The 24,567-nt window shown below is 38.9% G+C and overlaps 2 protein-coding genes across 3 annotated transcripts; both read left to right on the forward strand.

Moving 5' to 3' along the window:
- Nucleotides 1-1,975: 1,975 nt before the first annotated feature.
- Nucleotides 1,976-14,351, forward strand: lrrc8c (leucine rich repeat containing 8 VRAC subunit C). Its single transcript, XM_071487231.1, has 3 exons — nucleotides 1,976-2,107; nucleotides 6,843-6,985; nucleotides 10,959-14,351. The coding sequence occupies exons 2-3, from the start codon at nucleotides 6,848-6,850 to the stop codon at nucleotides 13,206-13,208; spliced, it is 2,388 nt and encodes a 795-aa protein (XP_071343332.1). The 5' UTR covers nucleotides 1,976-2,107; nucleotides 6,843-6,847; the 3' UTR covers nucleotides 13,209-14,351.
- A 143-nt stretch (nucleotides 14,352-14,494) lies between these two features.
- Nucleotides 14,495-23,406, forward strand: lrrc8db (leucine rich repeat containing 8 VRAC subunit Db). Of its 2 annotated transcripts, XR_011692404.1 has the most exons (3): nucleotides 14,495-15,299; nucleotides 17,471-20,334; nucleotides 20,368-23,406. XR_011692404.1 is itself a non-coding variant. In XM_071487230.1 (2 exons), the coding sequence occupies exon 2, from the start codon at nucleotides 17,473-17,475 to the stop codon at nucleotides 20,026-20,028; it is 2,556 nt and encodes an 851-aa protein (XP_071343331.1). In that variant the 5' UTR covers nucleotides 14,495-15,299; nucleotides 17,471-17,472; the 3' UTR covers nucleotides 20,029-23,406. The 2 variants fall into 2 exon arrangements, 1 of the variants encoding a protein (XP_071343331.1); XM_071487230.1 differs by having other exon boundaries at nucleotides 17,471-23,406.
- Nucleotides 23,407-24,567: the final 1,161 nt, after the last annotated feature.

Below are 24,567 nucleotides of genomic sequence, written 5' to 3' on the forward strand. Positions count from 1 at the left end.
CTATAGGTTCAAATGTGAGAAATATGCAAACAAAAGATACCTCACTGATATAAATTCATCCATTCAGCAGAACCATCTGCAGCTGTAACATGACCTTAAATTAAAACAGCACCTCTGTGAAAGGTAGAATTACTGCAGAGCTGTTAGACTGCATTATTTTTGTGCTAATTATACCTAATAAACTCACAACTGTGAGTATGCTTCCAATTAAAGAATACATGTGAATATTTGAATATTTTGAAGGCGTACGCTGCAGAGTGGTTCTGAGTGTGTGCTCTCTCTCTCCATAGAAGGATCTGGATTGTGTCAGCCAGCATCTGTTGTGGAAGTTCTACTTACTTTTTAAGAGGTGCTGTGATGGAACCGTGGAAGTGGAAAGGAAAGAACAACTTCCATAGCAATCAACATTTTACATTATTAATGCAATACAATAACTCTACGTAGTCTGTCTGTCTGGCAGCAAGTAGAGGAAATCTTCAAATGGCAGTGTTTGTTTTAGCTATTAAGTCATTACGTGATACTGTCAAACAGCTGTAAAAGCAGACTGTGTTCAAAACAGCTTTTAAAGCCCTCCTGCAGAGGGAGCAGATGGGGAAGGTGGAGGAGCCAATTCCCAAAGTTTTAAGAATGTGCTTCAGCTTTACCCAAGTACTTCACATAAGTGCAATTTTGAGGTACCTGTAATTTAGTTGTGTATTTGCAAATTTGCTGCTTTATACATTTAGCTCAGAACACAGTGGTTTTCAACTACATTTATTTCACAGCTACATGGTTTTCTGGTTTTGCTTATAAAACACAATGCATTGCCAAAGATTAAACCAGTGACTCCTGACCTCTGGTGATAGCTTAAAAAAATGGGGCCCATGGTTACATTCAGATGAGTTTTACTAAAAAGTCAAAGGGTGAATTTTTCGTACATTTCACAAAAAAGCAAAAGCCTGACAATGAATATCAGAATCGGAATTTGTTTTTGCTTCAGTTTTTCTTCTGTCCCCCCCCCCCCCAACAATCATCTCACACACCCTCTTAAGTAGTTGAAATTAGCTACACACACAAGTACTGCAATAAGGTACAGTCTTTAAGTTAAGTACTCATTGTGTTAAATGTCCCATTTCAGACAAATATATATGATTGTATTTGATCATAATTATTAACATATTAGTGTGTACATCAGTGAAGGCTGCAGCTGATATACTGTTGAGTAGCTTGTGAATCCCCCCCCCCCCCCCCCCCCCCCCCCAGGTATCAATAAAGTTTAATTTGATCTTAACCTGTACTAATACATGACATTGTTGGTTAAGTATATATTTTTATTTTAATGCAAAGTAAATTATTAAATTGAAATTATTAAATAAATGTTGTGGAGTGAAAAGTACAATATTTACATATAAATGGTGGTGGATTACTGGTGTAAAGTAGCATAAAAAGAAAAGGCAGCAGTACATGTAGGCTACCTCAAAATTGTACTTGAGTACAGTACTTTAGTAACTGAACATAGTTACTTTTCATCACTGGTGACAATCTAATAATATCATGTATAATAATGTTAGACTGAGCATTTTTCTACTTTTACTTTTGATTCTCTTAGAACATTTTAACCATAATATTTCTATAAGAAGAATTTTGAATAAAGGACGTACTGGGAACGGAGTTTTTATTATTATTATTATTATTATTATTATTATTATTATTATTATTATTATTATTGTACACTTGAAATGAAGTAAAGGATCTGAATACTTCTTCAGCCACTGTTTGGCACAAATGAACCTTTACTAACTTGAACTTTTCCAAGATTCTTTGGTTCACCAGGCTGAGAAGGCAGATGAGAAATTATAAATAATTTAATAAGCATAAACAACACCCACCGTTCATGTGTCTAGTAAACAACACACATCACACACTGTACCTATAATCTGTGCCTGGGCTCCTTCAGAAGTCCACGCCCCTGAGGCTGACAGCAGCCACATGCCTGCATGGTCTGTCCGAGGATCCGGGAAGGTTGGCGGTCAGAGCAGAAGGGGGACGGCGCACATCATGATCCGAAACCTCATCGCCTGAAAGCCGACCAGTCAGATCCTCAAGTCCAGATCTCATCTAAAGGAAGGTAAACCACAACCATTATAATCTTGGCACAATAGAGAACACATTATGATAGAGAGTACAATAGCGTAAAATGCGGTCTCACCAAACAGTTCACACTCACATTACCGTTAACCTGGTCCGCTCGGCATCACCGTGAATGCGCATCGGTTCATGGACACGACCCTTAAATCCGCGTCCAAACCGATCAGCTCTCAGTCGCGGGGGTGCACCCCTACATTCAGGCTGCCCCCAGGTTTTCAGGTCGAACTTAACCGGATGACTTATTGATGCTTTGTGCCGATCACAGGATGAATCACAGCTGTGGTGGCTGTGTTCGCACTTTTTCAGGAGCTTCTTTATTTCACTGTAAAGTCTATAAAAGTGCGCCTTTCTCATCTTCGTCTGCAATGCGGGTGGTAGTTTTCCATATCCTTAACGAGTCAGGACTTTTTGTGTGCCTGGGTTTGGGTGTGTTCCAAACATGTCTGTTTTTGGATATCTGGGATTCAGACAAATTTCCTGTCAGGAAGGGACAAGGATATGGCCTGGTCAGCCCAACTCAATGGCTGACTCATCCAGTGGAGGACAGGATTTTTCCTAAGTAGCCATTACTAACCATGGGGTTCGGATACTGACCCAAAAGCTTCACTACCCCCATTTACTCTCAGCTATTTATTTTATGTTTTCATGGATCCATACTATTATTAACTAAGAAACTAATTTTCTCACTGGTCACTTTTGATATCGAGTCCTGTAATTAGATTTGATCTTGTTAAGCCAAGTTCTACAAAATCTTTGCCTTAACATTAACGGGGTCATCAAGGTTTACTCTTTCAGCTTGAGTCTTGTAACAGAAATCCTGCTTTACACACTAGAGGTGTGTGGTTTGGAAGAAGTGGGCATTTGGGAGGCAGGATGGATCTGTGTTGTGTTATGGGAAAAGCAGGATCCGGTGTTTATGGTGTTTATTTGATAAAAATCAGGATATCTTGACCTTTTGATTCTGATGTTCGATATTATTCCATATGATCTGGATCTTGTGAGTTCTTCTCCTTAAGGAAGTGCACATTTTTTGACCGGGAGAGTAGAGAGGCACAGGAAAGGCAGGGAGAGAGAGGGGGGCTGACATGTAGCAAAGGGCCCAGTTAGGACTCAGCCTTAACATGTGGTACGCACTGTACCAAGTGAGCTCCTGGGACGCCCCAGAGAAGTGCAGTAAGAAATTGCTGGGATACTCCTTTAATACATTAATACAATGACAGAGTTTGTTTCAGTTTTTCTAAAAAAATGACCTTTAGAAAACATTTCCCTACCCTACAACTCAACTGGAAGACATATTCAGGTCCTTTACTTACACTAAGTAAATGTTTATATACCATAATTTAACTTAATTTAATTAAGTTAATTTAAAGTAATTTAATTTAATTTTACTTGTACTCAAGTACAAGTAAAAGTCTTCCATCAAAATGTACTTCAAATATCAAAAGTAAAAAGTACACATTATACTAATAGCATAATAATAGCTAATAGCAAGCTTCTCTCAGAGTGCTAGAATACAGTACAGCACATCGTAGGAATTTTATCACTGATTTATTAACACAAAATCAGCATTTTAATGTTGTCGCTGGTTGAGGTGAAGCCATTTGTAACTAGTTTATATAATGTTGTGTTGTCTCATCCACAGATTTTATCTGCAAGAAGTTCCCAGCCCTGTTTTTGTGGTAATTACTCTGATCTCGGCACAGTCTATGCTGCAGTTTTCCCTGCCTTGCCCCCAACAAAAATATACTGGTTTTGAACTGAGTTATCAGTCAGCTCTCACTAGCTTTCAGTCCATGAAATCTGTGTGAGGACAGAACCGGAGTGGGACTGAGGGCTCTTGTTGAAAGAAAAATGGTTCACAGTGCAAAAATGATTAGGAACCCCTGACGTAGGCTGATGTTATGTTTTGCTTGTCAAACCTTAATCTTAAGTAACTACAAACTGTCAAATAAAATTAACAGAGAAAAACTGAATTTTAGACTCTGAAAACTTGTGGAGTAGAAGTATAAAGTAGCACAAAATAGAAATACTTAGTTAAAATTCAAATGCCTCGAAATTGTACAGTAAGTACAGTAAATGTAACTACGGTAGTTACTTTATATCGCTCGATTTTCACAGGAACAATTTCTTCTGTTAAAAGTAGCTCCAATGAAAACCGCTGACAGCGAGCTCTGAGAATGATCCAGCACAACATTATTTTTGTATACAGATGTTGCTCTTGTATTTCTTCATTTTGATAAACACTTTCCAATGAAATCAACAAAATTCCATTGAGATGGATATCTGCATATCTGCACGGCCACTTACAACTGGAGCTAAGTGAGAAAAATGTGTTTTGTAGTTTGGCTGATCTGACCCTTTAAAGTCAAACATTAGTCGACAGTTCAGTGTAAACACCCCCGTGAACGGCTGCCCTCCATCCTTCATGGTGTTATGACACTGAGATGGGAGAATCAATAAAGACGCTCTGTGTGAAAAACTTAATTGAACTATCAAAAATAAGGTCTCTCTAAAAGGCCCTAGGCTTTCAGTAAACAATGCAAAAATACCTTACAGCTAAACTCATTAATAATGGACCAAAGTTTGAGTGTAGATGTATTCAGCTATTGACAGCACCTGTCTCTTTGGCACTGTGGAGCTGCTGCTGATACAACACTGTGCTTTACAGTCTCACACCTTGTAGATTATTCAGTATACCTGCTTAGATTTTTAGACATAGTTTTTTTATGATTTAATACAAAACTCACCTGTGTTTAAACAGAATTTTCATCAACGAGGCCTTTTCATTTTGAATGACACTGCAGCCAACCTACTGCCAGGCTGGTACTGGAAACAAGATACTTGCAGCTGTAGTCTGCATTTTATAGAAGGTGACCACAGACAGTGTGAGCAGATAGCAGCATCAGGAACGCACCACTCTTCATGCCACAAAGACAGGTTTTTAATGGTCTTTCAAGAGATTAATAGCTTGACGATCTTGCTGTGTGGAAACCACCAGAGGGCTGAGATCTGGTTTTAGTCAGCGGTTGTGTTCACTAATTACTAGGTGTGAAGCCACTTCACAAATAAGTGGGCGTCTTGAACTGTGACATGAATGTCCAAACACTTGTCACAAGCTCTACAGAATGAGTCATTTATTTAGTTTTATGTAGGCACTGGCTTTTAAATAATTACATTTGCAATGTGTATAATGTTGACTCACCAGTAGAGAGGGAGGAAACACTGTGTGTTTACTGGTCTCTGTTTTCCACTGAACTAGTATCGGATGGAACTAGGTGAAAGAGAATACGGAGATCAGAGTTCACAGCTCCTCCGGAGAATGACGATGGAGGACACTTGTGTTTTTCAATCAGGATTTAACACAAGGCTCAGGGGGTGTTTTGAGCTAAATGCTACCTTTAGCATGCTAACATTTCCACTGTGACACTGCTAACATGCTGATGTTTAGCAGGTATAGGTTTAGGCTGAGACTGATGGGAAAGTCATTAGTTGTGGTGTATGGTCATCTATAGTGCCCCGGCCTTGACCACCATACTGGTCATTTGTCTCTACGCTTCGATATGACCCATAGGAGCACACCAGTGACAGCTGTACCAGACATCTGCCGTCATGGTAACAATAATACCTGTAAAAGCATATCAGCAATAATGAACATGTGTAAGGTTGTGGAATGGTCATAGTTTGGTTCTGTTTAGACACAAAAACAAACTAAGGAAAAGATCGTGGTTTGGGTTAAAATAGGTTGTGGACTGGTCATGGATAAAAGACACAACGTTACGCACTGGCAATTACAGTGGTCTCCTGTGTTTCATCAGCCCATCCATCCACCCCAACCTCCTCTGAGCATTTGACTGATTGAGTGTTTGATTGGCATGTGATTAGTTTGTGCAGGTATATGGACATAAACCAAAGTTGGACAAACTGACAATGTGACCTTATCATGGCACTTGGTGACAAATGGACGGATTTTTACGAATACAGAATACAGGAAAAAAAAGAAGTGAATACAGTTCATTGAAAGAACTGGAACTGGAATAGTGTTCACTGTTGGTAGTAATATTGATTAACACAGGGTATGTCTCGTTCTCATATTCTACTCATTTTCTTGGGTATTTAACTAGTTTGGTAAACAAAGTCATGGGGACTCAAATTTTCTGCCTCCACCCTTTGTGTGCTGTTGTCTTTATATACTAGATAGTTTTGAGTCCTGTGTATACATTTTGTGTTTTGGGACATCCCTTTGTGTGGACGTTCTCCAGGATTATTATTTTCATTAGGTAATTACGTAATATTTTGTATATGTCTTTAATGTTTTGTTGGTTTTTCCTGTAGGTTGAAGTTACTGTTTCTTATTACGCAGCAGTTTGATTGTGGCGGGTCTGTACCACTGTACCACTGGTGATGGCTTATAGCAGAAACGTGTTGCCCCATATTATCTTCTTTACCTTGTTTACACAGCTACGACTTTGCACCCGACAAAGTAACCTACTCAGGATTTCGAGTTGTGCACACTGCCATTGTTTTCTGAATACAATTCATCCCTAGCAGGACATGAATGAACGTGAAAAACGCAGACTTTTGTGAGTTGTAATAAACTGGAACAACCTTCATGCTGAGTTGAATAATGTAATATTTCAACCCTTCTATGGCCAAATCATTTACCCATTGTACTGACTAAAGGTCATGTGTGCTAATTTTACATTCTTTTGTTACAGGCATCATGATTCCTGTGATGGAATTCAGGCAGTTCTCTGAACAGCAGCCAGCGTTCAGAGTCCTGAAGCCGTGGTGGGATGTGTTCACCGACTACCTGTCTGTAATCATGCTCATGATTGGTGTCTTTGGATGCACTCTTCAGGTCAGTAGCAGTGCCTCATCTTGATGTCTCTACTTGAGAGAGCAGGCTCTACTGCGAGCTCAAATTAGGTTCAATACGATTTTGAGCTTAAAGTGATGTTCACAAAACATTTCTAAAGTTCATAGTTTGTAAATCAACCTTCGTAAACCTGTGAAATAAATCTGCAAGAGAAATTCAGGTTTGAAGCAGAGATTCATATTTATAAAAGTAAATGTGCCTGTGTGGAAAAAAATCAGACCTGTGAATAAAATCTGTGCACAAATGATATCAGTGGTGAGGTGACTTTCAAAGACACTGTGAAAAAAGAAGTGTTTTTGTGAACATGTGATTAACAGACACAAAGTAGAAAACTGCATGTGAAGCTCAGCACTCAGATTTCCCAAACTGTGTGTGACGCTGTAATTACAAGTATGAATCTATCTTTACACCTGAATCTGACTGAACAGTGACAATCCAATCACACAACAGAGCCCAGTCAGAAGGCAGGTGCTTTACTGGACAGGTGTAGTAGATTTTTTAGATGGGAAACGAGAGCTCCTCTGCAACCTGGGTTGTTTTTCAATTATATATTATATATATAATCAAACCCACCTGGGTTTGAAGCTCTAGATAATCACAGATGTTCACAAGAGAACATCTTTGTTCACAGGATCTCTGTGCAACCTCATTTGCTCACTGATTTTCATCATCACATCTTCATTATTCGTCTCTTTTTATTTTTAAAAATGACATCTTTTCTACAAATGCAAATGTTTTGTAAACATGCACAGACGTGAATTTCTCATGCAGGTTTACAAACTTTGGAAATATTTGTGAACATCACTTTACAAGCTCAGAATCTTACTGACTCTAATTTGAGCCCACACTCGTGTTCTTTAGTGGCTTGTGCTGCTTGTGTTTCCACTTCTTCCAACATCTCTCTGTAGGTAAAGGAGAAATGTACTGTAGCTAATGCATGCTAATGTAACATGAGTTAGAACTGCAACATGTTTAGGAGATAAAAGGAGCTGCTCCACAATTTTTTTTTTTTTTTGTCGTTAAACCTTAGAGTAATTGAAAGTACCAGAGCAGGCTCTGTGATGGAACATTACTGCTCTGCCTTCTGCATTGGCAACGGCTCAAAACCACTGATTCCCTGCTTTTACAACCTGGACTGTGAGCAGCAAAGGAAGCATTCAGCACATCAGGAGTTCAGCAGTGGAAACATTTACCCACCCAGCCCCTTTTAGTAAACACAAGCTAACTCCTGTGGCCTGGAGCTTGACTTCTCTCTCTGTGTAGAACGGGAATGCTTTTGGCTGTCGTGAGGTTTTCAGTGTAAATTCTGGAAATTATATCAAAACATTTTTGGAAAAAACTGTTAACAGGATATTTATCAGCGTGGGGGAAGCCATTGTTTCCCAGTCTCACTATAACAATGTTTGGACATGGACATGATGCTTAGCAAATTGAGTAGGCAATTAATTTCGTAGCCAAGTTTACTTTATAAGTCAGAGCATTATCAACATGTCATGTTGTGTAATTACTTCATGGCGGGACACAATAATAGTATTTAGATTTAGAGGGAGAAATAGAGAGAGATGCAGTTTGTAAAATTCTGCAGATCAGCTGCTCAGAGATCTCAGCAGACCTGACTTTGCATTTTAATCCGCGATGTGCTGCAGCGTAACCACCTCGCTGATGTTTTGTTTTCACTCTGCACAAATGTACTTTGTGTGCATTTACATACTGCAATAGTTTCAGATCATGTTACCCACACTATAATGGGTTGAGCTGAGCACCAGGCAGCTAAACAGAGTGAACAAAATGTCTGCCCCTCGGGCTGCTACGACTGAATTAAAGGGCAGATTTCCTGTTATTAGCGTTGCAGAGCTAAATAGTTGCTATTCATTATTTACATTACAAAACATCAAAGGCATTTGTTGTTTACTGATGCCAACTTGTGGCCAATATTCAGCACATTTGCATGTGCTCTGTAAACCAGGTTACTCAGAGGAATCAGATTAAACAGGTAATCAGAGACAGGTTTATATACACTGTAATAATGTTATAATGTGGTTACTGTAAATTTATTAATACATTCGGCAAGTTCATCTTCAAAGTAACTTTATTTGAAAGCACAAAGGAATTCTTGCACAGTTCTCAGAGTCAGTCAGAGAAACACAGAAAACACATCAGGGTCACACACAGAGTTAAAAATGAATTAAATCTACAAAAATATAAGTAAGAATCCCTTAATATACAGTATGATATATACAGTGGTGGGCTGTGGTGTATGCTCAAGTGCTCAAGTGCTGCTCAAGCACATGATCAAGCCTGTGCAGGTTTCACCTGGTGGCCTATTGCATGCACAGTGACCATCGGCCATTAAAGGTCATGCTGGTATGGCAATATTATGAACCAATATCTAAACTAGAACAATCCTGCACACATCTGTGCAGTGTTTAGTGGGGGTGAGGTGAAGTACTTTGAGTTTAGATGGGCTGTGGTCTTCTGCTGAACCTGCTGTGTTGTGGTTTGAGTCTGGTCTGTGATGCCTCAGGTTGTATTTAGTGCTCTGCCAGTGTTGTTACCAAACCACACAGTAACTCTTCAGCTCAGTTCAGTAAACAGATTTCTCTCCAAGCCCCAATTCCTAAAGCATTACTTACTTATTTCACACGTTGTGGTAATGCAATATGCTCCTTGATTTTTTTTTTTTTTTTTTTTTGATGTGTGTTAGAGGGCTGAGGGTGCAGTCTGTGCACGACCTTACTGTAAAAAGGTGTCCGAATTTAACAAATAATCAAATGTCATTCAATAATTTGTGAATTTGGCTCATTTTAAATCCGATACGCATTCATCCCACTGCTCTTCTGTTACAGCAATACTTTCCATGGCTGGAGTCTCTGCCATGCACTGCTCATAAAACCACTTACATGTCTATATGGCCAAGAATCGTCTTTCTCCAGGAAAGTCCCTGTATAAATCAGGTTTCTCTGAGTGGGCCGTCAGAGTGAAAACAGTTCTGAAGTTAAGTTTCAGTAACAGATCAATAAATGCGAAGGCTTATTAGACACCAAAACACTGCAGTGCAGTTATACTACTATATTATACTACTAATACTATGAGGAAGGTTTTTACTGTTATTATGGTGACAATTATTCTTTCCCTGTTACAATCACAAGGTTAAGCATTAGAAATACAGCAGTCATGCTACAAAGTATCTACAAGGAATGGATGTATTAAATTTTTATTTTATTGTCATTCTTGTCAGATGAGATGCAAAAGTTGCCAGAACCCTCTGTGTTGCCACCCCCCAAGACAGAGTGATCTTATTCAAACAAATGAGAGGGCTGTGTTTTTTCTCAGGCAGGGCTAATGTTGGTCTTTAATCCTTTACCTCAATTACATAAATTAGGTTTCTTGTTTACACGATGTGTGCGAAATCAACTTACTGGTGAAATAGCATAACCTGGTTACTTAAGCGCAAGTAAACCATGGATGCAGTCCACTATAAGATTAGGTGCCCATTCACTTAAATTAGAATTTCTCAGTGAGTGCATGAGCCAGAAAGGTTTTCTAGCTTCTGGTTTTGCTTCAGCACATGCAGTGGGCTGCACAACGCAGTGCATCAGTGCATCAGTGTTTCTCCTGCTGGCCCCATCTGCACGTTCCCGCTCGGCCCATACATGTCACACACTTAAAAATCTCTTTTTTATGCTCGAGGAAAGAATTTGTAATACAAAGTGTGTGCAGTTATAGATGTTCTGTCAAAAGTTTTATATGCATCAGGTGCTCAATAATGGAGGACATTTCCAGTTGTATTACTGTATGTGGCCAGTGGGAGAATTTGGTAGCAAGGCTGAGTGGTGATATTCTATCAACTCTCTTAATGGATGCGTGATATAAACGCGCTGACTCAAAGGGTCGGAATATTTGTTTTAAGTAATTTTACTATATTTTCTTGTTTTCTTTTTACATTTCGTTTCAGGTAATGCAAGACAAAATCATATGCCTTCCTCAGAGAATGTCATCGCCTTCGGAGAACACAAGTGAAGTGGAACTGAAGTCATTGCTACACCTGCAATCCAATATTTCAGCAGTACCCAGAGAAATGAGAGGCCTGAAAACTGATCTGGATCTTCAGCAGTACAGTTTCATCAATCAAATGTGTTATGAGAAGGCTCTACATTGGTATGCCAAGTATTTTCCCTATTTGGTTCTCATACACACTTTAGTTTTCATGGTGTGTAGTAACTTCTGGTTCAAATTCCCTGGTTCAAGCTCTAAAATAGAGCATTTTATCTCCATGCTTGGCAAGTGCTTTGACTCTCCGTGGACCACACGAGCTTTGTCAGAGGTGTCCGGAGAGAACCCTGAAGAAAAAGATAGCAAAAAGACTGCTACTTCTAGATCCAATATCACTGTGTCTCCCGGAGAAGGTGGTTTGGAGAAGACACAGTCCCTCCGGTCTATCCCAGAAAAGATTGTAGTTGAAAAGCCATCTGCAAGTGTTCTTGATAAAAAAGAAGGTGAACAGGCTAAAGCTCTTTTTGAAAAAGTAAAGAAGTTCCGTTTGCACGTTGAAGAAGGAGACATCCTCTACCTTATGTATGTTCGTCAGACAGTGTTCAAGGTGTTTAAATTCCTCTTAATCATTGCCTATAATAGTTCTCTAGTAAATAAAGTACGGAACAGAGTGCGTTGTGAAGTTGAGATCCAGGACATGACAGGCTATAAAGAGTTTGAATGCAATCACACTATGGCTCATCTTTTTTCTAAGCTTTCTTACTGTTACCTGTGTTTAGTAGCTGTCTACGGACTGACAAGCCTCTACACCTCCTACTGGCTGTTTTATCGCTCACTGAAGGAATACTCCTTTGAGTATGTGCGACAGGAAACGGGCATCAATGACATCCCCGATGTCAAAAATGACTTTGCTTTCATGCTGCACATGATTGATCAGTATGACCCGCTGTATTCTAAAAGATTTGCAGTTTTTTTGTCTGAGGTCAGTGAGAACAAATTGAAACAGCTCAACCTCAACCACAATTGGACTGCTGAGAAACTGCGTCAGAGACTCCTGACTAATACCAACAACAGACTTGAACTTCAGCTGTTCATGCTCCCTGGGTTACCTGACACTGTCTTTGAGTTGACGGAGCTGCAGTCACTCAAGCTTGAAATCATCAACAATGTCACCATCCCTGCCTCTATTTCTCAGCTGGAAGACCTTCAGGAGCTGTCTCTTTACCAATGCTCTTTAAAGTTGCACACAACGGCTACCTCCTTCCTCAAAGAAAACCTGAAAGTGCTTCGTGTGAAGTTTGATGATAACAGGGAACTTCCAAACTGGATGTATGGCCTGCGCAACTTAGAGGAGCTCTATCTCACCGGATCACTCAGCCCTGATGCCTCTAAGAATATAGTTCTTGAGTCGCTGCGGGAGATGAAGTGTTTGAAAACTCTCTCCCTTAAAAGTAATTTGACCAAGATACCCCAGTCCATAGTGGATGTTTCCAGCCATCTGCAGCGGCTGTACTTACACAATGATGGCACTAAACTAGTAATGCTCAACAACCTGAAAAAGATCACCAATCTGACCGAGCTGGAGCTTGTGCGTTGCGATCTGGAACGCATCCCACATGCAATCTTCAGCCTGACAAATCTGCAAGAGCTTGATCTGAAAGAGAATAACATTCGCTCAATAGAGGAGATCATCAGCTTCCAGCATCTTCGAAAACTCACTTGCCTTAAACTTTGGTACAATAGTGTCATGTACATCCCAGAGCATATCAAAAAGCTTGGCAGCCTAGAGCGCCTCTACTTCAGCCACAACAAGATCGAGATATTGCCTTCGCACCTGTTCTTGTGCAACAAGCTGCGGTACCTGGATCTGTCCAACAATGACATCCGATTCATCCCTCCAGAGATTGGAGTCCTTCAGAGTCTACAGTATTTCTCGGTCACATGTAACAAAATCGAAAATCTACCAGATGAGCTCTTCTTTTGCAAAAAGCTCAAAACACTAAAGCTTGGCAAGAACTCGCTGTCCATACTCTCGCCAAAAATTTCCTACCTAGCTCTATTGACACATTTGGAGCTCAAAGGCAATCACTTTGAGCTCCTGCCACAAGAGCTTGGTTACTGTCGTGCTTTGAAGCGCAGTGGCCTTATAGTGGAAGAGACACTGTTTGAAACTCTGCCTTCAGATGTCAGGGACCAAATGAAGGCTGAGTGAGATGCCTTATTGTAGCCACAGTGCCTGCTGTTTGTTCTGTCTACCAATTCAGAGCCTTTGTTTTGTATTAACTCATTACCATACTGAAGTTTTACACTACTGTAAAATAAGTTGTTTTTCCCGTTTCCTTAAGGGAGGGAAAACATACTTGTTTGTATAATGTCACGGAGAATGTGGCTGTGCAGGGGTGCTTGTTCTGTTGATATTTAGTTTTCACATTTTATCGAGCCATGAATCCTTCTAGAAGGAATGTTTCAGCATTTCGGAAAATACATCATTTCGCTTTAGACTAAAAGACTTATACAGTATCTGTACAGTAAACATTAAGCTGCAACCAGCAGGTGATTAGCACAAAGACCAGAAGCAGGAGGAAAAGCTAGCCTGGCTATATCCAAAGGTGAAAAAACACACCTACCAATATTTGTTTGTTTAATCCAAATGAAAACCAAAATGTAAAAGTGGTAGTGGTTGTGGTTTAATTGGGAGTTGCATGCTGGACTATTCTTGGCCTGCTGCATTGACTTTATGAATTGACTTTGGTGAAGATTTTTTTTTAAATTATTATTATTTTTTTTTTACAATCACTGGACAGAACCCGGCTGGCTAACCTAACTGTCTGCTAGCTGCAGCTTCATAGTTAGCATACAAATACAAGAATGGTAACAATCTTTTCATCTAACTCTTGGCAAGGAAACAAATAAGCAAATTTCCAAATGTCCTTACGGCACATTTCTTTTCAGTGCCGCATAAAACCATCGAATTACTGAATGTAAACCAAAACTGAAGACCTCACTTAAGTTTGGGCGAATAGCCTTATGATGTATTGTATGTTGCCCTTATTAGGACCTTTATTTTCATCAAGAGACTGTTAGCTACTATGGACAACAGCAGGGGAAATGCAAAAAACAAAGACAAAACAAATACAAAAACAAAAGATATATCTTATATAAGTAGTGTGATACGTTTAAACAATTCTGTATTATAGAAAGATGACATTTTAAAGTGCATTAAACTTAAAGCATTATGTCATATCGGTGTTTTTCTTCAGTTCTTGAAATGTGCGCAAGAAGAGCGCTGTCTATAAAAATGTATTTTTATAAACATTATTTTTATGTTGTTGATCAATAAAATTTGTGGATGCAAGTTCCTAGGTTGAAATTTCTGAATGCCTAGTATCAACAAAGATATCATACACTTACTATGACCAATCATGCATTATCGTTAAGGTAACATTGCTTAATTGATGGAAAAATAATTTAAATTCAATCTTTTCTATAACTTTATATGAGAAAGGTTCAACTGCACTTTGCCTGACGTGTTGTGGGATATCACCTGCTGACTGATGTGGATTAATGAGGCAAAGAAGATTAGTCTATTATTACGCTAGCAAAGATAGCAAGAACAAAATAGGTTGTTTGAAGTATCTGTGAAACAATAAAACTGGGAGAAGTAACAAAGCTGTTGAGGGGGAAAAACAGTTAAGCATTTTACTTAAATTTTAGAGATTGCACCAGGAATGGCAGGAGGCCCCGATGAACATGACCCCCACCTACCCAACATCATCAAATTTTATTTTATCATCTAATATTATAAGGAAAGAAATATGTTATATAACTTTAAATTACACCCCTTTGCACTTTTACAACGGTCCCTAACTTCAGTAGGTCAGTTCCTGCAAGGCTTTTAACTGCTCTTCATGCTGTACATCATCAGCTTCTGCTATGAATAAATACAACACCTGTGCAACAACAGGCGACATCATCCTGCACACCACAACATGACTGTTGCCAATGGACATGGCCGTGATGAAACACAATGAGGATGCGAGTTTGTGAATAATATCAAACCCAGTATATCTCCAGCAGCTGGTGCTGCCGTGCCGGCCGTGTCGCCAGTCAGAGGCAGAGGACCCGACCATCTGAGGCAGAGTGGGGGTAGTCGGCTAAGCTGCTTACAGCCCGGCCAGCAGGCCTGCGGGTGAACCGATGCGAAGAATGGACGTATTTATCACCGCAGCGAAACATGGCATGTAAGGAGAGGCGTTGTTCAGCTCTGCTGTCATCGAGATAAACTGGATCGGAACACCTGAAGGTGCGTATCTGTGCGTTTGAAGGTGGTGGTGGTGGTGGTGGTGGGGGGGGTCCTCATCTAGGCTATTCAAGGTCCACAAATATAAACGTAATGGCTCAGGCTCAGTAATGTTAGCAGGCTACACAGCGGAGTGAGAAATGAATGGGTATGGGTAGAGGGTGACAGTAAAACCGCTAGTGAATACTTCAATGTAACCTGAACTGGTCGTGATTTCTTTTGCGGAACCCAGATTTTAGTGTTGCGTTTAAATGCTTCAGGACATCAGGCGCACCTCTTGTTTTGTGTCCATGGATGCGTCTCGCTGCTGAAGCCGGTCTCAGCCTGCTCTGCAGCCGCACTGACAATAGTGACCTTCATGTTGTCAACACACACGCACTTAAACGCGCACATACAATTGAATTTAGTCGCAGTGGTTGCAAAGATATTATTTTTTCTTATTATTTAATGTTTTTTTTTATAATAACCTGCAATGGATTCACGATGATATGATGTATAGGTCGAATTTTACATATAGCATACGAACACATGTCAAGGGTTCACATAACCATTACTAGCTATTATGATACTGAGTATGTGGTAGTAGAGCACATGATTGTCAGCTGTGTGGAAGTAGACTCATTTGCAGTAAAATAGGTTACATGTGGAAAAGGATGCTGCACAGAACAGTCATTTTAAAAAAAAAGCCTTAAGGATGATTCAGGCTTCATTTAGGTCTGCAGCATGCAGAATTTGTGTTACACATGGCATGCACTGTCTGCACAGACAATTCTTGTGCTCATGAGTGTCCCAGTTCAAGGCCAGCCCTCTCTCTAAATCCATAACAATCTGACAAGGCTGCCCTCTCTGAGCCTCTACCAAATGAGCCTGGTAAATGTGGCCTTGTTAGAGGACACAAACAATGTATTCTTTCGAGTCCACAATATCCAATATCCTGTTTTATATTATACCCTTTATAATATAAAACAATGCAATACAGTAAATCCACAGTAAATGCTGATTTGTATCTGTATCGTATTGTATATATTGTAAGTTATGCTGCTGCTGCAACACAACAATTTCTCAGTTTCGGATCATTAAAGCACTTTGATTTGATTTGATTTGATTTGATTTGATTTACTGACATTTTTTTGATTTTATTAAGACTACCATTTCAGTAGCTCCAGTAATGTACTTTTTGAGGCTGCACTTTGTGTTGTATTTGGACTGTTCCTAATATTTTGTTCTTTGTTGTTTAAAATTGGAGTAGAAATTAAGTATTAGAAACACATTACAGTTTACTGTGACCCAATACAACACCATCACAAAGTACAGTAACCAACACTTTATCGCCTTACAATGTACAAAGCCTTTCTCTTTCAGAATTGTCTTCTTGTTTAGTCAGTGTATCTCACATAAACTGGACAGATGAACAAGCCACTGCAGGATGTAAATAATGGATTATGATCAGACATGTTCTCCTTTGGTATTGTCAGGGGCCTGGACATGTTCTTCATAACTGCTGATAATCATTTACAAACACTGTTTTTTTTTAAAGGAAATTAATGTTACATGGAAATATTTATCATTAAACTGTTTGTTTTTTGCAGTTGTCTGTCATGTACCATAGTTAAAAGTCACAACTCATACTGTAAAGTCAGGTATTATGGAATTTGCCAGAGTTTTATGATGTTTACCATATTGTCACCCATCCAAAGGCAAATTCTAAGTGGGAAATTTTAGACTTAATAATTTGGAAAGGACTGCCATAACACATTATTCTTTTGGCTCACTGTGAGGGCAGCAGTAGCTGTACAGCAGTCTAATCTCTGTTTGGGAGCTAAGCTTAAAGCTCTGTCCTGTATTAAAGAAAAATTATTTTCATGAATTCGGTCTCTACAAAAATAACTTGAACATGCTGTTGGACACAGGATAGGATAACTTTGTTAGTCTCATTTAACTTGAATAAGAAGATGAAAGGCACATACATTTGGAAATTAAACTTCGTACTTTACTACAGAAAGGCAATTTAGAGGTACCTGTGCCAAAGCCTACTTACCTAACCTAATATACACAAACCTTCCTTTCCAATGTCCAATATAGACACTAGGAAAGATTATGTGGAAGCCATTCAATAGTTTGGTGAAATTACAAAAATGATCTAGCATTATGTTAATTCATATTCTTTGTTGCAGGAATGTTCACCCTCACAGAAATAGCCTCCCTGAACGACATCCAGCCGACTTATCGAATACTGAAACCATGGTGGGATGTCTTCATGGATTATCTTGGTATTGTTATGCTGATGTTGGCCATATTTTCTGGAACCATGCAATTAACTAAAGACCAAGTGGTTTGTCTTCCCATTCTGGAACAAACTCCAGAGGGGGCAGGGGGCTTCTTGGGCCCACAGTCACCGGAGACAGCTGATGGTTTCTGGAACAAAGAAAGTGCCATTGGGGAGCAAGCTGCTCCTTTAATGGCTAAAAGGCCCCCTGATACTATTGCACCTACAACTCACTTCACACAGCCAGTTACTTTTGGGCAGCCCCAGCCTACAGGTGTCAGAACCAAGCTGGATTTTCAGCAGTATGTTTTTGTCAACCAGATGTGCTACCATGTTGCCCTTCCTTGGTATTCCAAATATTTCCCATACCTCGCTCTTATCCACACTATTGTATTAATGTTTAGTAGCAACTTCTGGTTCAAGTACCCAAAGACAAGTTCCAAAATAGAACATTTTGTTTCCATACTTGGAAAATGTTTCGAATCACCTTGGACTACCAAAGCACTGTCCGAGACTGCTTGTGAGGACTCAGAGGAGAACAAGCAGAGACTGGCTGGTGCCTCCTCCCTTCTGAAACATCTGTCCACAAGCAGCGAGGAAGGCAGTCCAAACCAGTCTGCTCCAGTGCTGACTAAATCTGGGGTCACGTTTTCTGCTGAAAAGCTTGTGAGTGAAATTCCCTCTATGACCATACTGGACAAGAAAGATGGTGAGCAAGCAAAGGCCTTGTTTGAAAAAGTACGGAAATTCCGTGCCCACGTGGAAGATAGTGACTTGATCTACAGGCTGTATGCTATTCAGACAGTCATCAAAACAGTCAAATTCATTTTGATCCTTTGCTACACAATGACATTTGTTGCCTCTATAGATTTTGACCATGTGTGTGAGCCTGAAATAAAGCATTTGACTGGATACGCTAAGTTCCATTGCACACATAACATGGCTTTCATGTTAAAGAAGCTCCTTGTTAGTTATATTGCTATCATATGTGTTTATGGCATTATCTGTATATACACATTGTTTTGGCTTTTTCGGCGACCACTGAAGGAATATTCCTTTGAAAAAGTCAGAGAGGAGAGCAGCTTCAGTGACATTCCTGATGTCAAGAATGACTTTGCGTTCCTCCTCCACATGGTTGATCAGTATGACCAGCTGTATTCGAAGCGTTTTGGGGTTTTTCTCTCAGAGGTGAGTGAAAACAAACTTCGAGAGATCAGTCTGAACCATGAGTGGACCTTTGAGAAATTGCGGCAGCATGTAACACGCAATTCTCAAGAAAAACTGGAACTTCATCTTTTTATGCTATCCGGAGTTCCAGATGCTGTGTTCGATCTCACTGATTTGGAAATCCTTAAACTAGAATTAATCCCAGAGGCCAGGATAACAGCTAAGATCTCACAAATGATAAACCTCCAGGAGCTGCACTTCTATCATTGTCCGGCCAAAGTTGAACAGACTGCTTTCATTTTTCTCCGTGATCACCTCCGGTGCCTTCATGTCAAATTCACAGATGTTGCTGAGATTCCTAGCTGGGTATATTTGTTGAAAAATTTAAGGGAACTGTACTTAGTTGGTAACCTGAACTCTGAAAACAATAAAATGATTGGACTTGAGTCTCTCCGAGACCTCAGGCACTTAAAGATTCTGCATCTCAAAAGCAACCTCACAAAGATCCCAACAAACATAACAGATCTGTCCCCACATCTGATTGAGTTGGTCATTCATAATGATGGTACAAAACTCTTAGTTCTGAATAGTTTGAAGAAAATGATGAATCTTGCACAGTTGGAGCTTCATAATTGTGAGCTAGAGCGAATCCCCCATGCTATCTTCAGTTTGAACAACCTTCAGGAGCTTGATCTAAAATCCAACAACATTCGCACCATCGAGGAGGTCATCAGCTTTCAGCACCTCAAGAGACTGACGTGCCTCAAGCTTTGGCACAATAAGATCATCACCATTCCACTGTCAATTAGCCATGTCAAAAACCTTGAGTCACTCTATCTCTCGCACAACAAGCTTGAGTCTCTACCTTCTTCATTATTCACGCTCCTCAAGTTGAGGTACCTCGATGTTAGCCATAACTCCATAGTGGTAATACCACTGGAGGTTGGCTTTCTGCAGAACCTCCAACATTTTGCCATTACAGGCAACAAAGTGGAGGTTGTCCCCAAGCAACTGTTCAAGTGCACCAAACTGAGGACCTTATGTCTTGGCCACAACTGTATCTCCTCCATTCCTGAGAAAATTGGCCAGCTCTCCCAGCTGGCACATCTGGAACTGAAGGGAAATTGTCTGGATCGTCTGCCGGCACAGCTTGGTCAGTGCTGCCTCCTCCGCAGAAGCTGCTTGATTGTGGAGGATCACCTCTTCGACTCACTCCCTATGGAGGTCAAAGAGAGCATCAATCAGGAATCTAGTGTTTCTTTTACAAATGGGTGCAAATGTCTAAGTGATGGGCGGTAGTCACATACATGGCATTAAATGTTGAGCATTTCATCTTAGTCTTTTCAATCATGCTGTTAGAATCAGTAATCCAGGGTACAGCACTGGTCCTTTATGATGTTTTATCAAAATTTTGGATGTTGAAATGATCATGGCTTGTGTCATAACTACATGTCTATTTTCATGTTTTCAGTTAATGTACATACGTAATAGCAGTTAAACCATTCATCTTATATTCTTTTTTACCTTTTGTATGCAATATCTATAGTGGACCTGCAGAAATTTGTATAATTTCCTCCTTTTAAAACAGGTGCTATTAGCATCCAGGTGTCTATAGTTAAGAATGCTATTTGCACCCAGGTGTCTGTAGCCAACAATGCTATTTGCACCCAAGTTCCTATAAACATCAATGTTATCTACACCCAGGGTGAATAGCCAATGTGGCTATTTACACCTGGGTTTTAGGGTCCCCTGGACCACTTCAGTAATTCACATGGGAGAAGCTCTGGCAGAAAGGCTTTCTAACATGGGTCTATTTTAAAAGGGTCTATTTTAACCCAAACCATTATCTTTTCCTAAACCTAACCCAGTGGTTTGTCAGCTAAGTCTCAAAATAAGTAAATACTAACTTTTGATACACACAAGTCAAACTCTGGTCTCCTGGTATAAGTCATCTCATCTCTCTATAAGACAAGTTAATTTTTATACTGCCTGAAGCCTTTCTGCTATAGAATTTAATAAGCACCTGATGGTGTCAGACATTTAGAACACCACCCAGCTTATGGTGATTATTAAAGGGCACATTGCAACAATTGCAACAATTTGTACCACACTGTATGCCATTTTTAATAGCGCAAAAAAAAGGTGCTTAGGAGGCCATTGGGCATTCCAAATGGGTGTAAATAACTGAACAGCTGCCATGTGACTATTTTCACCTGTGTGCTAATAGACACTGTATTTTTGATTTTCTTGATACACTTGATTGACCTCAACTTAGAGGGTTGGTTCACTGAAATTCTAAAAAAAAAGTTGCAATGCAGCTAACTTAGAATTTATTTGTCCAAGATTTATGCCTCGGTGCACACAACAATAAAATATTATATTTGAAAAAACTTAGAAGCAACGTCTTTCCAGAAACAGTGCCCTCATTACCTTGGATAAGAACTCATTGTTTGTAGTTTTTATTACAGCTTCTTTATATTGCAGAAATATTGTCTTATAAAGGTGAGGTCTATGGTTATGTTGTTCACAGAAAGAAATACTGCTGTTAAATTTTTCAGTGTTGTGAGCACTTCCAACGAAATTACATTCCCCTCCATTGCATTGCCTTGGAGTAAAGAAAGAAACCTCAGAGACAGATATCTCAGATCTTGGACAAATACATACAAAACTACCTGCATGGCTACGTGCCAATAGAGATGGATGAAACAATATATTTTTCTTTAACTTCGGTGAACATACCCTTTAAACAGTATTAATGCATTCATAGTATATGTACAACCACCACAGTATACAGTAGACCGCAAACAAAGAATGTTCAGTGGTTCCCAACTGGTATAACTTCAGGGTCCAAGACAGACATCAAGTCAGACATAGACTAACTTAATACTGATTCAGTATATTTCCATTCATCAGTCCTGCATGCCAAAGTGTTCAGCTTCCTATGAGGGAAAATTGTAAACCACCATGCTACCCTTTTTAATTTTATTTCACAAAAGTAGCAACTAAAATAATTTAAATACAACTGCTTTTAGTCCAAAAAATAAGAACCTTTGCAGCGAGAGGGCTTAAAACCATTGTTTTAAAAAGCATAAAATAATTTCGATAGCAATTACAACTATTTCAGGCTTACTAGGAATACTTAAACTATTTTTTACAGCATTACGTGTAGACAGACTTGATAAAAAAGAACAGGGTGATATAAGAGCTGCAGTGTTGAAAATGATAGAGGAGAAAAGTATTTGTTTTCAAGCTAGGTTTCAATGCAGACCAGTGCTTCACTGCATGCAATGGTTTTTTTTTTTCCTTTTATTGTTCGGTGTTAATAAAACTAAGCTGAATGTATTTTGAGCCATATTTGTGTTCAGGCTCTACATGAACATTCTCCTCAGTCTCTGCTATGATCAGTATAAACACAGATACAGTCCAACAGACTTGGTCCAAAAATGAAAAGCAGGACCACCAGTTGGGAACCACTGGTAAACAGTGGGTGCACCCTATTATTACAACCGTATGCATTCCAGTTTCAGTACACTTGTTATACATTTTGATGTTACACACTAAAATGATCATCTTCTCTACTTCTTCAAAAGTCATCAATCATTTCATTATTAGAGGAGTAGACTGTAAAGTGTTTCTTTCTTTCCTTTCTTACAGCCAACTTTTTACTTTTGCTCTCATGTCTCAATGTTTGGGTCTTGTAAACAATATATTTATGTATTTTGTGTGTTCCTTGTATGCATTATTTAACTCGTTGTCTTATATCTGTTCTTCTCTCAGCATAGCATTTTATAAACCTGGTTTTAAAATGTTCTATAAATAAAGGAGTTAATATTATTATACTACTGTTAGTACTATTATTCAAAGTTAGAAATTAAGCTAAAATTGCACTGCAATGCTGTTTTTGCACCAAAAACATTTTGAAATATTCTGTATAATTACACAGTTGAACCTTGATGCCTGTAATATGTGGCCATTTCAAACCCTGTGAAAGGATTTTTTTGAACAGATTTATTGTTAAGCAACAGATTACAGACACATTTCTCCTCACTTAGCACATGAGTAACTGTGTTGTCTGTACACTGTGATCAGGCACAATGTGCCCAACATGCTGAGCTCTGTGGATCACATCACAACTGGGAAAATCCTTATTACATCCTTTAACTGGGGTTTGTTGTAAACTTTGTCACCAATATTATGTATGCACCACATTCACTGAAGTTTTTTTTTCCAGTTGGTGGAGAACAGTGTGGAAGGTAGTAATAGCCAGATGTATTTTTCTCCTTTTCTATGCTTTGTTATTATCAAAATTTTGAATTACAAATAATTTACTAATACAGAAAAACAATCATGTATTTACAACAGATTACATTTTTAAAGTTAGCTTTAAAATGAGATTTTAAATGCTCTTAGTTAGCATATGCAGTTTTTCCAATACATCTTTCCTTTTGTCATTGATCTAATTGCAAGAACAGCTTAACGTGCTGTTTAGTATCTGAAAGACACAATCAGCAGTATAGCACACAGTGCTCCTTTCCTTCACTTGTTTGGTCAGTTCATTTGACATGCTACTTATGAATGACTCATCCTGTTATGAGAACATAAGTGTAGAATGATGAGGCCATTGGAACTGTGTCACATTTCACAAACTATATTAAAACTTCTCTTTCTGGCTGATTACATGTGACTGTGTGTGTGTGTGTGCATATACATATTGAGGGTGCATATAAGTTCTGAGGGAAACACACATTTTTAATAAATAAAAGACTCTTTTGAATAACACCGAGGTCACAACTATGGTACGACCATGTAACATTTTTCCATTCTTTCTATCCGAAGTCACCAACAAAATGAGTGTGGGTACACCAATAATTCAAAAAATATCTCAAAATTTCTTACTCTTTTTTCCAATAATGTCTACTACAGATGGGTTTAAAATTGGTGGAGAGAATTCAGACACAGATAGGAATATTTTCCAAAGATCCTCTCAGTGAACTCAACAATTACAGCATTGCTTGAGTTTTAAGCATTGATCAGTATTGTTTGCATCATCATATGAATTCTATCTGTTCCGGTGACAAACTGGATTTTCACTCTCAGCATAATATTGTATTCTCTTTCTATAGTAGCACAATGATTACAATACTGAAAAGGACTTTCATAAATGACTGTATTTATGTAATGAAATTGTATTTGGTTCCTAACATGATGCATCATCAGAAAATGTGGTGGATGTTGCAGGAGAGTGTCTAACTGTCAAACTGCACACATCTCTTGGATAATGTTGCCCCCTGTTGGAATTAAATAGTGACTACATATTATAATGCAGAGAATCATTTTTGCTGCTGCTGTGAACCATGTCATATTTTGAATATAAGCTAAATTATACGTTTCAAAAGCTTATCAGACAGTTAGTTCTAGATGATAGTAAGTAACTGATTAACCCTTTAATTTTTTTGTACTTCTTGTAACTTGCTTTGACTTGAAATGAATGTGAGTTTAAGGTGAAGCAGATATTCATATATATTTTCACACATCAGGGAAAGAGCTCAGGCAGGTTTATTAGTCTACTACAGACAAACACATTCACAGTCACACTAATACATTTCAAGCCTCCCGTTCACATGAGCTGCATGTTTTTGGGCAGTGTTGTCTCATCTAACATTTACTCTAATATAATTATCTTCTTAATCTAATATTAGTTCACTTGAAAATATCAAAGATTAGGAAAAATTATAATACATGGTATAGTAGAGATGGATGGATACATATATGATAAATGGTGATCAAAAAGGTATAGGAATTTCGACTGCAATCTAAAATTGTCAACACAAAACTGTC

Source organism: Trachinotus anak, unplaced genomic scaffold (assembly GCF_046630095.1).
Source record: "Trachinotus anak isolate AG129_WGS33_773 ecotype Australia unplaced genomic scaffold, CSIRO_AGI_Tana_v1 ptg000010l, whole genome shotgun sequence".
NCBI classification, from domain to species: domain Eukaryota; kingdom Metazoa; phylum Chordata; class Actinopteri; order Carangiformes; family Carangidae; genus Trachinotus; species Trachinotus anak.

Bases quoted from the DNA above. Each gene is read 5' to 3' on its own strand.
- lrrc8c (XM_071487231.1), top strand. From the start codon at position 6,848: ATGATTCCTGTGATGGAATTCAGGCAGTTCTCTGAACAGCAGCCAGCG. The intron at 6,986-10,958 runs GTCAGTAGCAGT...ATTTCGTTTCAG, and splicing joins TCTTTGGATGCACTCTTCAG to GTAATGCAAGACAAAATCAT.
- lrrc8db (XM_071487230.1), top strand. From the start codon at position 17,473: ATGTTCACCCTCACAGAAATAGCCTCCCTGAACGACATCCAGCCGACT.